The sequence below is a fragment of the Rhagoletis zephyria genome, unplaced genomic scaffold (genome assembly GCF_001687245.7).
Source record: "Rhagoletis zephyria isolate East Lansing unplaced genomic scaffold, Rhagoletis_zephyria_1.1 Rzeph_scaffold_03299, whole genome shotgun sequence".
NCBI lineage: Eukaryota > Metazoa > Arthropoda > Insecta > Diptera > Tephritidae > Rhagoletis > Rhagoletis zephyria.
Window position 1 is genome coordinate 51,532 of NW_016160382.1, and position 13,573 is coordinate 65,104.

Genomic DNA, 13,573 nt, shown 5'->3' on the forward strand with positions numbered 1-13,573 from the left:
AAAATGTTCTATGGATGCCGCAATCCAATTCCTATGTAGAATTGCTAGGTGATTCCAAAAATCGAGTTAATTTTTTTCTATGGATACGTTTTCCAGATCTTTGCAATTTACCGTTATTCAGCTTAAAGTAAAAATTGGTTCCTTTTAATCGCGTATATCTTAAAAACCAATTTAAAAATATATAATATATAATATATATAGTAACAGAACAGGCTTTAGTACAAATACAAAAATTTGGCACAGAACCTGTAATTTTTTAAATTTTTCTGCTGCTAAAGTCTCATTTTTTCATTAAAAAATAAAAAAACCTGGAATGATTAATGAATTTGTCGAATACTATAAGCCCTATTTCATTGGCTTTCATTTGCCGTATTTTATATTAAGATTTTTTAATTGGTTCGTAAGATATACGTGATTAAAAGGAACAAATTTTTGCTTTAAGCTGAATAACGGTAAATAGCAAATATCTCGAAAACGTATCCATAGAAAAAAAATTAACTCGATTTTCGGAATCACCGAGCAATTCTACATTGAAAATTGGAGAGTGGCGTCTGGAGAACAAAAACCAAATTAAAATTTGTAAACCAGTGTTATTAGAACAGAAAAATGTAAGTGCTAATAAATATGGTAGAAGTGCCTACTTTCACTAATTTACACACTAACCTTATCAGTACTAATTTATCAGTTCTTCGAAGCATTTCATGAATGCTTATTACAAATCTACAAACAGCAATGGCACCCACCCACCCACGCACGTCACGCAACAAACAAAATTATGCATACATACATATGTTTGTATGGCCAGACTTATTTTCTTGTGTAGATTAAGTAGTGCCAAGGAAAAAGGCTGCGTGAGAAGGCGAAATTAGCCAAAAATTTAAATAAAAACAGCCAAAAAGTACACGAGAGAGGAAAACCAAAATTTAAAACACAGCCGCAAAAGATTTTCTTTTATGAATGTATGACCAACAAACCGCAATAGAAGGCTAATTTACCAAACATATGCGCCATATACAATAAGCATACCAGCAGCATATCTACACATCAAGGCATGTATGTACATATGTGTGTACATATATTATGTATCAAATTGCAGATGTATACGAAATTTTTCATTAGTTATTTCTACCACAATGTACCTTTCAAAACAGTCTGAGAGCTTCGATCGTCGCGAAAACACGTTAAAAGTGGATCGGTAGCATAAAGTTACAGTTGTAAGAAATACACTTGCATATAAGTGTATTTATACATCGATGCGCATACATACGTATGGAGAAAATAACACTTTGTAGATTTCAAATTTTGCATTATCTAGACTCTAGAGTGTTAATTTATTAGCGTGTGGATACAGCAAAAAAAAATTTAAAAAAAAAAACTGTTACGTTACCCTCCCCAGCGCATCAATCAGCAATCATTTTTCAAACAATAAAGTGCGAAAAAATTAAGAAATGATCACTTGCCGCGCAGTGTGTAAATATTAGTCAATGTTTTTTTTTTTTGTTGCCTTTTTTTCTTTGCAGAGATACCAAAAGTGACGAGTTTACGATTTGCCAAAAAGAAGAATAAAATAAGTGTTCTAACGCAACAAGAAATTTAAAAGTTAAGATTATAAATAAATCCGATTGAAGTGGTAGTAAGAAAATCGTTCATATTTATTTGGAAATAACATAAATCACCGTTAACAAAAATGCCCTGCTATAAAAAAGGTATTTGCAAATCGAGCAATAAGTACGATGATGATGATGAAGATATAGGAAGCAAGGTAAGTGGAAGCTGACTAAAATACTTGTTTATTTTATAAAATTTAATTCATGTTGACAGCAGAAAACTGATGAGCAGTGTTTGAAAAGCAATGCATACCCTTTAAAAAAAAACAAATTTTTTTGCTTTTTTAATTTATTTCAGTTTATTTATTTTAGTTTACATTATTTGTATTTAAATTAATTTTATTCATTTTAGTCTATTCTAAATTTTATTTCATTACTTTTTAATTATACTGAGTTAACTTGATTAATTTGATTCCCCGAAAAATTCAAAATTATTTATAGTTTTGAGTTTCTGAGTTTAGGTATCTCAACTTTGATTGCAAAATAAGTCTGCGTTCAAACACGGAAACTCGAGTTGCTTATTATCGGCGATTTCACTTTTGGTGTTGCCCTTTGTATTTACACACAGCAACTCTTTTGTCCACAATTGTTGTTGTCAGCTGTGAACCGCCAAATTGACTTAAGTACTCAGACGAATGAGAGCACAAAACGTATTGCCCGAGTTTGAGCAACTCGGTACCCGTCCCCTTTCCCAGACATCGACTAAGTAATGTAACGGTATTCAAGTCCATATTATGAACGACATCTAAAATTCGAAACCTAATTCCCAATAAGGGAACATAACATAAGGTTTGTTCGACGAAAATCCAGCATGAATTATCCATCACTAAAAAAATATCAGAGAGTAAGAAAAAATTCTCTCTCAAGAAGAGAAACTTGCAAATTTCTGCACGAACGCAAATTTTGAGGAATATGCAAGGTTATTCAGTACTCCATGAACTTACAGGTTTTTACACGAACTTTCAGGAAGTTACCGGCAAAATGATCCCGTACTCCAAATTCCTCCAAAATCCTGTAAATGAGAGCGATTGGAGAGTTGTGTAGAGAATGAAGTTGCAAGAATTTACCCGAACTTTTTCTTCTGGTAAAATCATCAAAAGTGTCAAGTGATCACTGGTTGACGTTTTTACAGCAAAAATGCTTTTTTTGTTCCCGTACTTTTTGTTGTTAATCACTTTTTACTCCCACTTCAGAGAGTAATTTTGCTGTTTGCCATTTCTACAGGATTTTACACGAAAACTATTGGATCTGCGCTTTTTATACTTAAAATTTTTAAAATTCTTTCAGATGAACAAAAACAATATATGTATGTATGTACATTAGGATGGTCTAAAAATGCATGTGAGAAAGTAAAGTCGGAACTTTTATGCTCTCATCCCCTAGGATTGTTTAATACCGACAAAATATACCCCTATTTTTTTATTTTGAAATCAAAAAATATTTAGAGGTCGCTCAAAGTGGTCAAAGTTTTTTCATGTATTTTTATATGGGGAAAAACCAACTTTTCGTAGAAATGGTATAGAATTATGGAAAGTCAATATCTTTCGATCGAAAAACTCTGGTTCTCTTCAGGAGACTTTTAATAATAATACGCAATTATTTATTTAACCATTTTTAGTGCTAACTGTTTTTAATGGTCCGCCCATTGCATTTTTCGGGGTTTTTGTGGGTTTTTGGCGGACCTATAAATTATATTTGCGAGGAAAAAATGGTTAAATAAACAGTCGGATATTATTATTGGCAATCTCCTGCAGATACAAAATATTGATTCTTATGAATTCTTTACCATTTCTACGAAACGTTTTTTCCCCATATAAAATACATGGAAAAGTTTGGGCGCTTTGAGCGAGCTCTAGATATTTTTTGGTTTCAAAATAAAGAAATAAGGATATATTTTTATTCGGTATAGAACAATCCCAGGGGGTGAGATAGGGATGCCGAAAAAACATCGATGCATCGAAAATATCGATGTTTCGCTTCGATGCATCGAAAATTTTCCACTCGATGTATAAATAATCGAGGCGTAGATGCATCGCTGTTTTCTGTAAACTGACATCTCAAGTACATCGAATGGCCGAACATCGCTTTGTCTGAAGTTCATAGAGAGGAAGATGCAGTTTTGTAGCTCATAAAATATTAGTGTAATAAAGTGCAAGTTTCAATTGCTTTAATTTTTAATATTTTTTTTTTTTGCTGACTTGCGCTTTGTTATACTAAAATTTTATGAGCTATAAAACTAGTACATACCGAAAAAGGTTCTTAATGTTTTAATTCCAAAGTGGAGGAAAATTCTATGCGTATCGATGCATCGATGTACGCCCTCCGATGCATCGACAAATATCGATGTAAGTTTCGATGCATCGATGCGAGGAATAACATCGATGTTTTTTTTCACTGACATCCCTAGGGTGAGAGCGTAAAAAATCCGACTTTACTTTTTCACATGCATTTTTGGACCACCCTAGTGTGCATACATAGCCATACATATATTTCCGATGAAATTAATAAGATAAAAGTTGGTGTTACAAAATAACGTGGTAAGTAGCCCTCATGAAAATTATTTCTGGATTTAAATTGTCAAAAATACTTTTAATTTGAAATCGAAATACTATATAAACAAATAATTGTTTAAGAGCTTTCTTTTAGAACCCATAAATAGTAATATTGTATCTTAATTTTCTAAACAAAAAATTTAATAAATACACGATGGAAAATAGCTGGCGACCCTATTAGATTTTGGAAAGGGGGGCGTGGAACTGCCCATATAACCTGAAATTTTCATATCGCTTATCTCTGGAACCGCTTATGCTAACGTCCTGACTTTTGACACAGCAACATATGTTGTCAATACCGTACTTTCGGCGAAGAGTGGTAGCATTCTCCAATATACTTACAAATTTGACAATAAAAACCAAAACATTTGCATCTTAGCCATATCCATATGCCATTCTCTGCGTTATATAACACGTTATTAATCGCATAATAATGTTTGATTGAAAAGAGACAACTATACATAGGATAATATAATATAGCGAATTCCATGTAATAGAAAGAGAAAACTGCTCACACGCGAAACCTTTATGCGTTAGATTTCTCCAGTAGCCCTATGTAAAATGGTGGAAAGTTTTTGAATTTCTCACACAAACTGTTTGTAGTACTAGGCGTATATAACGCATTAGTTAACAGATAGGGTTCTTACTGGGCTAGACGTATATAACGCATTAGTTAACAGATAGGGTTCTTACTGGGAGATGTAGTTGTAGCTTACTGCCAATATAGAAGGAGTGTTCGCTATGAAAAAAATGTGTACAAGTTGGTACCAATTGTTACCAAATCTTAACCAGATTAGTATGGGACCACCTCTACCTTTCCGATGCAAAAAGAATTATCGAAATCGGTTGACGTGGTCCAAAGTTATGCGGTAACATACATAAAAAAATATATATATTTTGGAAGTCGGTTAAAAATTAACAATCTTGTTGTGATTTATTAATAAAAGAAGTATGTAAATATTTGTTTATTCAATTATTTTTAATTAATTTCATACATTTGAAAGGTACTCGGCTGAAAAAGTTGTATTTGTAATCGGAACGCAGTCGACACCACTGTCGATATAGGAAATCTGATAGTGAGTTCCACAAAGAAATTGAACCGTATGTTGAAGAAAGTAAGAATAAGAAGAAATATACGTAAAGGTCATGTTTTGTTTTCCACCTGAAATAATTTAAAAAATGTTCCTGTTCGCGCGAAACTTAGTAAGTTTCTCTCTTTGGGAGAGTAAGGTACCTTATTCTCTGAATTTTGTTCCTGGCTAATTCTTACTGGCGGTTGCATAGCGAACACTCCTAGTATTACGTATATGGTTAGATGATTTAGCACAACATGCGTGCGCATATATATGTACATACATAAATACCCAAAATTATGTTATCAACAAATTAACTGCTGATATGCATCAACTGGCAATTAATGATTGGTTGACACCATCGCTGGCAGAAAGGTCGTTGAATTTTATGCGTCATATCAGCGCAAGTAAACTGGGGCAACGTTTATTTTAGTCACTGAAACAAGTTCAAGCTGAACATAACGCGAAAATACGTACAGGTATACATACATACATCATTACTAAAATCACGCAACCCCACTACAATTGTGGATGCTTGGGGGCCAAGAATTTCGCACAGCGACACCAAATCAAAACAGATTTTGATAAACGACATGTAAATGTTGAGACCAACGAATAAATCGTAACTAAAGCAAAATTGAATGTAAAGAAAATTGAGGGCGTGCACGAGTGTGAGAAGATTTTCAGAGCAAGAACAGTGAGCAAGAGTGAAAAGCCAGTAAATAAGCGTATCTTCTAGTATGGCCGCATTGACGTTTTGCGTCTGTAGTGCGTTAGAACAACTCTGTGAATTCGCGGATGCATTTGTGCGTTTTGGTTTAAGTGCAAAGCGAAGTTTCCAGTATCTACGTGCCAAACGCAATCAAATTGAATTTCGCCGAAATTGTCGCGCTGTGTGGCTACAAGAGTTATCCAACAAGCACGCATTATCGGTGCGAGTAGTGTGTGAGATATTGCGACGTACGCGAGTGCCATTAACCAGTGCCAATTATATAGATCATACATTCGTGTTGGTGAAGGAAGAAATGCAGCGTCGAGGCATCGATTTTGCCGCTATTGAGGCATCCGCTGAGGCCTATGAAGTTATTGATACATTTGCTGTACAGCGTAGATCCATTGCAGGCAGTGATGGAGCGGATGGTGGACAGCGTGGTTATGAGATGGTGGATAATTTTGATGACATCGAAGTGCTTAGCGGCGATGAAATTGATGTATGTACATATGTATTTTGTAGTCAGTAGCTTTTGTGCTTTTTTTCACAACGAGTACGCATGAATTTCATCATTCCTAGTTGTTCTTGCGTATATACTTACATACAATTTGTGCTGATTGAATTACGTAGTTGTTTTGGAATATTCCATTTTTTATGTGGTGTGAGCTGGTAAGCAAAACGCCCCAATCCTCTTGCTTTTACCATCATTCCTTATTCTATGATTCTCGTTTATTTTGTTTTGTTTGTTTTTATTTATTTATCTGACAATTGATTAACGTCAACTGGTTGTTTTGTTGTTTTCATTCGTTGTGGCGCTGCCATAGTTGCCAGATAAGTAGAAATTACTGAAAACTTAGAATTTCCTCGCCCTGAAATTTTGAGCCGAGCACATGCATTTCAATGGAAGTCTTCACCCTTGTCGTTATAGGCTAGTATCGGCAAATCGTAAAAGATGCAGAATGGATAAATACGACACTGTCGTTTGCTAACCGTTATGCACGCATTGCTTGTATACATTTTAACATTTGCATTAACCCTTTCCGGTCAAATCAGTCCCTGATGAATATAAAAATTTGTACCCTTACTTACAAGGTTCATAGAGCCTCATAATACCAAAAGTGAAGAAAAAATATTCAAAAGTTGTTTTGGGTAGCTATTAGAGCTACCTCAAATTTGTGCAATATATTGTACAAAAGTCCGCAAATGGGTAAAAGCACTCAAGAAAACTCAATAAATATTTCACTAAGTTTTACTTTTATTTCCTTGAAAAATATATATACAAGCTTAAAAGACTTAACTTGCTACCTACTAATGTTGCTTTTGTGTTATATTGATGTAAGTACTTTTTTAGCTGCAACTTTGTTTTCATAATAAAAGCGAAGCGCACATTGGCGCGATTCTGTCGTTGCGAATCCGCAAGCCCAAAAATTACAACAATGCTACCCATACATTTTAATGCGCTAGCGCACACTTGCACGATTCCTTCGCTGCGAATTTTTCGAACATTCAATGTTCCTCTCTATTGACGCGTTCGGAACGCGGCTTGCAGCGTTTTGAAGGCGTCAAAGAAGAAGAAGAAAGGTGTCACAGCAATAAAGGCAAAGAAAAAAACGTGTAATGTTCAAAAACTAATAAAAAACGTTCGTAATAATAGTATTTTGTACGATTTGGGCACGCCGAGTGCGAAAATACACGAAATAAAGGGAAAATTGAGTGAATTGTACATCGGAAATCGACGCGAAAAAATCGCTCAAGTGTGCGCACGTTTGCGGATTCGAAGTTAACAGCCGAATTCGCAACGTATTCGCAACGATGGAATCGCGCTAATGTGCGCTTCGCTAAATGCAAAATATGCATTTTGCATATTTTAATTATGTCCCTCGTCAATAGGTTTTTATTTTAAGAGAACAATTTTTTTTTAAATTTCTAACATTCAGTAAGGAATATTATTTTTTGTAAAGAAAGAAATTGCTAATTTCTAACTGAAAAAAAACAACCAAACCAGAGGAAAACTACTAACCAACCAAATTAGATAAAATAAGAGAAAAACAACCGAGTTTGGTTGGAAACATCCAACATTGGCAACCGTGGATAAGACCCCTATTAATTTATCATACATGTTAGTATACAAATTTCGGCCACTNCAACCAACCAAATTAGATAAAATAAGAGAAAAACAACCGAGTTTGGTTGGAAACATCCAACATTGGCAACCGTGGAGAAGACCCCTATTAATTTATCATACATGTTAGTATACAAATTTCGGCCACTCGGCAACACTGAAGTTTACGAGGTCGTCTGCGCATGAAATTTGCCTCGTAATTTTACGAAGAGCTCGTAAATTGAGCTTCATACAAGTTTTGAGAGTTCTTTTACGAGGCTCGTAAATTTATGAGCTTTACGAGGTTTACGAGGCTTTTATGAGTTTAAGGGAACACCCCTAATGAAAACCTTTACATACGTTGTAAAAAAAGTTTGTATTACTTAAGAGACTTTTTTCGGTGTTGGTTTTTTTGCGACTTTCGAAAAAGTTTCAGTGGTAACACTGATCCTGATAATTATACGCTAGAAAACTATAGAAACAAAGCTATTGTGTGAGCTGTCAAAATTCAACTACTTTTCTTCATGAACGAAAGACACTTTTTGTTCATGACTTTTGTTCCTCAGTTGTTTTTTATCTGCAAGCGCATAAAATGGAGCAAAGAATGTAAGTGTCTGCAAGCAAGCACATAAAATATACAATAACGATTTATATTGAAATTCATTTCAGAAAAATAACAAATAGACGACAAATGGATCGCCTGGTGGCTTTGATGGAACAGAATCGTGAGATTGCAAGAGGCAAGCTACCCTGCGGGTCAAGTCGCCAGGATGTCAAGGAGACTTGGGAGCAATTCGCTGTTGAATTGAATAACCTTGGGCCACCCACAAGAACGGCACCAGAATGGCAACGGGTAATTTGCTCTTTGACAAAACTGAAAACATAAAATAATTGTTTCTATAGGTCTGGATTCACTGCAAAGCCAAGTTAAAAAGAAAGTTGTCAATCGGCGGTGGACCATCCCAAGTAAATTTGACAGCTACAGAGGAAAGAGTGCATGAGCTGACTCGCGTCAATCCTTTCGAGAGTGCGTTTAGTTTAGATGTTGCTAATGACGCTTATGAAGACACCTCAACAAATTCAGTTGTTGAGTCACCAATAATGTAATGCAAACACATAAAATATAATATATGTATGCAACTATTTATATTGAAATTCATTTCAGAAAAATAACAAACAAAGAGCAATTTGACCTCCTGGTGGCTTTGATGGAACAGAATCTCGATATTGCAAGAGGCAAGCGACCCTATGGGTCAAGTCGCCAGGATGTCAAGGAGACTTGGGAGCAATTCGCTGTTCAATTAAATAACCTTGGGCCACCCACAAGAACGGGGCCAGAATGGCTACGAGTAACATACCTTTTGACAAAGATGAAAACACAAAATAATATTTTTTTTTATAGGTTTGGATTCACCACAAGGCCAAGTTAAAAAGAAAGTTGGCAACCGGTGGTGGGCCATCGCAAGAAGTAAGAAGAGTGTATGAGTTGACTCATGTCGATCCTTTCGAGAGTGTGTTTGGTTTCGAAGTTGCTAATGGTACTCATGAAAGCAACTCTGTAAATTCAGATATTGAGTCGCCAGTTGTTGAAGTTGCAACGCCCTCTCCCAAGCAAGAAAGCCCCGATATGGGAGAAGCAAAACTGGTTTTGCTTGAAAAGCAGGCAGAAACACAAAATGAAATTCTCCAAACCCTGAAACAAATTGAAAACATAAAATACAAAGAGTATCTGTTAAAGAAACAAAAACTGGAAGTTATTGAAAAAAGTGAAGAGAGGAAAAGTGTCCTTAGAGAACTAAAGATAAAAATAGCGCAAGCAAAACTAAAAAAGCTCGAGGAATGAGTGTAAATATATTTACTTTTTAGCAGCGTGAAAACTGAATATTTTTTTAGTGATCATGCATGATACAATTTACCATGTACCATGGTGATCATGGTGAAAGTATAACAGGTGAAATAATTATTTGAAAATTTTACTATAAGGACGCCGAATGTCAGAAAATGAAGCAAGAAATCTGTTTTATCACTTCACGTGTTCATTGCGCCATGTTAAAGCTGAAATTAGTCGAGAACGCAGAACGTATACTTAAACGCAGTCTGTATACGCAGAATTTTGTCGATTACTGGAGCCCTCAGTGTTGCTTACTACACTGTTGCCACTCTTCAATCCCTTTTCATAAACTTACCCTTTCAACCACAATTTTTCGTGCTATAATAGATTGTAACTAAATATAAACTACTTAGTTTTCAACAAAAACCTTATTTAATAGTAAATTTCAAATATTTTAAACATATTTCGAATAGGAACTTATAACTTTTTTACCATCTGCAAAACTGACGAAGTGGCAACCATCTAAAGAAGGAGAAATCAGCTGACACGGAAAAATCTAAATTCCGCAGATTTCTGCGCTACGGGCTACAACTACAGAAAAATTCTGCGGTGTTGAGTTTTCATTTACATGGCGCTTTGGTAAGACAGATCGTGTCAGCTGACTCGGGTTTACGTACCGGTAGGTTTACGTTCTTGACTAATTTCAGCTTAAAAGACAAGTAAAAGTAGTATTTTTTTTATAAAATATAAAATACCACTGAATATTTTTTAAATAAAATTTTTGGCCAGAATCTTCCAATAGAAAATATGTTATAATCAGTATTTTCGATCTTGTCTTGTTCGAGCTAGAACGATGAATGCACCTTAAGTGAAAATTTTATTCTGAAAAAAATCATTTTATTTCTTTTCAAAATTCAATACAAAAATCCAAACTTATTCATTTATAACGAAGACAGTGCTCTTTACATGCATTCTTTCGCATAGCCAAGAAGCTAAACCTGAGCCCTAACTTGTATAAGTAATGTATTTTTTTTTTGTCTTTACTAAAATTGTTTTATTTTTAAGGAAATGAATTTATTTATTCATTGTAAGTATAATAAGAGCAGTTTAAATAAATGCTATTTGTGTTGCAACGAACGTATTATGTTATTTCTGCATTTTCGCCATTTCTTAAATGATTGCTTTCTTCTGTTATGGATTCTTGAGGAACTACATATATATGTAGATATATATTTAAAAAAAAATCGGCAAGTGGAACCTTGACATGCTGCGATATATTATGTGTACGCGCCAATCTATTATTATTTATTTTCCCTATTATTTATGACGACTGCTTTCTAGTTCTGGTCTACTAGTCATGGCTATCAGTATCGTACTTTGTATTACGTATAGTAGGGCGCATCCATATATTGATCCATTTATTGATGCGCCTTGATGTATAGCGATTAATCTTAGTATACAGAAAACATCCGAATTTACTTTTTTGACATGTACCTGTCGGAGTAGGTAATTGGCAACTTTCCTCCAATGTGTTATGCAACTTATCTAAACATATGTATGTATAAGAAAATCGTCATAAGCGGGGAAACAGAAAATTGCACTACTAGACTCAGAAACCAGTGTAGTTAGCGGAAGTTCGCGTTGATTGCTTAAAGTGACCCTCCATTTAATTGAGCAAATACACAAATGCTTCCTTGCTTAATTTAGGAAATCGAATTAATTGAGTAATTTAATTCGGTTCCTTTAATGCAGTGGTCGGCGGGCCATAGCTCAGTGAACGCTCTCTGAGCACATGTGTGTTTCACACGTATACGAAGAGCGGTAGCTGAGCAGTGCATTTAATGCACACAGTCTCACTTATTGAATCGTTTGATTGTGTTGGTATGCCCACCACTGCTTTAATGTCCCTGCAGTACGGGGGAGCGACTACAGGACTGATGAATCGGTAGCTACCTGATAAACTCCGTCAATTACCGACCGACTACTGGCAGTGTATTTCAGCGATTAATTTTACAAGGCAATGTCCTAGGCGGTAGTCACCATCGGCTCTCTCTGCACTACCGGGAGATACTAAAGTAGTCAGTTGCGTGAGATATGGGCGCCCCTTGTCGTAGTTTTTCGCGATTCTGCTTCCGACTCGTTCGACTCTGCACTACCATGTGCACCACCACGGGTTAATAGAGTAGCTACTTATCTAGGAGTCGGTGTAGTAGTGGTTCAAAAGTAGCCGTTGACTCCAGCAGTACTGGAGGGGTATTATATTGCTTGGCAGCTGGTAATTCCAAGTTCATCTGCCATGCAGTTTCTCTATTTGTCCGTATGATCAGAGAAATCTGTTCTGCTGGGATATCTTCTGTAGACATAGGCGGAAGTCCAGCGCAATCTTTGAGTGAAACGTGAAAGAGCTCAGAGCTTCGATTGCAGTCTGGCTATCACTAAAAATTAGGATGCATATTGCCATCATTTCGCTTCCTAAAATCTCAGCAGCCTCCATGATAGCTGAAACTTCAGCTTGGAATACGCTGCAGTAGTCTAGTCACGTAAACGATATTTTCAGAGGAAGGTTTCGTGAGAAAACTCCTCCGCCCACCTTACCGTCGAGTTTGTAGCCATCTGTAAATGTCAATACGATGAGGTGGAGTGCCATCTGCTGTCCTGCGGAAAAGCGTTCAGAGCATCGTTTGGAGTGGTTCTGAGCCCTCTCCTTATGCAGATCACACTGGACCTTTGCATATTGGTGAGAAGCTTGAGGTTGGCCTCGTTTTTTAATGCAGGCCACCATACGATCGCTCCATACATGGGACTTATGACACGACAGGATGGGATCACAGGAGATACTTGTTCTTGTCCTCGTTGACCGCCAGACCCATTCGCTTTGCTTCCTTATCCAACTTGAAAAGGGCAGAACAGACTTCGCGGTTCTTGTTACCGCTGATGTCAATGTTACCGGTGTACGCCAGCAATTGCACGCGCTTGTACAAAATTGTTCCTGAGCGGTTCAGTTCTGCAGCTCTTATTATCTTCTCCAACATCAGATTAAATAAGTATCGTGAAAGGGAGTCGCGCTGTCTAAAACAAAGTTTGGTATCAAACGGCTCGGAGACGTCTTCCCAATTCTGACGGAGCTGGTGGTATTGCTCAACGTCATTTTACACAGCGGTATGAGTTTTGAGAGGATGCCAAATTCAGACATAGCGGCGTGTAGGCAACTCCTTTTTGTGCTATCGAAAACCTTTGAAGTCGAAAATAGGTGGTGAGTGCCGATACTTTTATCGCGGGTCCTTTCCAAGATTTGGCGAATTGTGAATACCTAGTATATGGTGGATTTGCCTGGTCTAAAGCCACACTGACGGCGGGCTTCAGTCTGTCACACAATACAATGGCGGGGTCGCCTTTCTTGTGGATTGGGAATTCCAGTCTTCGGACATGCGTTCATCTGACCATATTCTCTATGACAGTTGATGCATGCACCTTATCAACTCCCAGCCACCTAATTGAAAAGCTCAGCTGTAAGGCTGTAAGCTCCAGCAGATTTGTTGTTTTCGAAGCGCGCATTGCTATTCGTACCACATCATAGTCAGGTAGTGGTACGTCGACTCCATCATCATCGACTGGGGGCTCGGGTTCGTCTTCTCCACGGCCTTCAGTGCTGCTACCATTCGTAAGGCATCTCTGCCTATAACGGTCCCACATGGCT

The 13,573-nt window shown here is 36.5% G+C and overlaps 1 protein-coding gene across 3 annotated transcripts; it reads left to right on the top strand.

Moving 5' to 3' along the window:
- Positions 1 to 5,469: 5,469 nt before the first annotated feature.
- Positions 5,470 to 10,092, top strand: LOC108368757 (uncharacterized). 3 transcript variants are annotated; one of them, XM_017623671.1, is made up of 6 exons: positions 5,470 to 5,854; positions 6,229 to 6,443; positions 8,715 to 8,898; positions 8,949 to 9,148; positions 9,211 to 9,394; positions 9,448 to 10,092. In XM_017623671.1, exons 2-6 carry the CDS (start codon positions 6,310 to 6,312, stop codon positions 9,886 to 9,888), a joined length of 1,143 nt encoding a protein of 380 aa, XP_017479160.1. In that variant the 5' UTR covers positions 5,470 to 5,854; positions 6,229 to 6,309; the 3' UTR covers positions 9,889 to 10,092. The 3 variants fall into 3 exon arrangements, with proteins under 3 accessions (XP_017479160.1, XP_017479159.1, XP_017479161.1); XM_017623670.1 differs by lacking the exon at positions 5,470 to 5,854 and adding an exon at positions 5,866 to 6,164; XM_017623672.1 differs by lacking the exons at positions 5,470 to 5,854; positions 6,229 to 6,443 and adding an exon at positions 8,121 to 8,651.
- Positions 10,093 to 13,573: the final 3,481 nt, after the last annotated feature.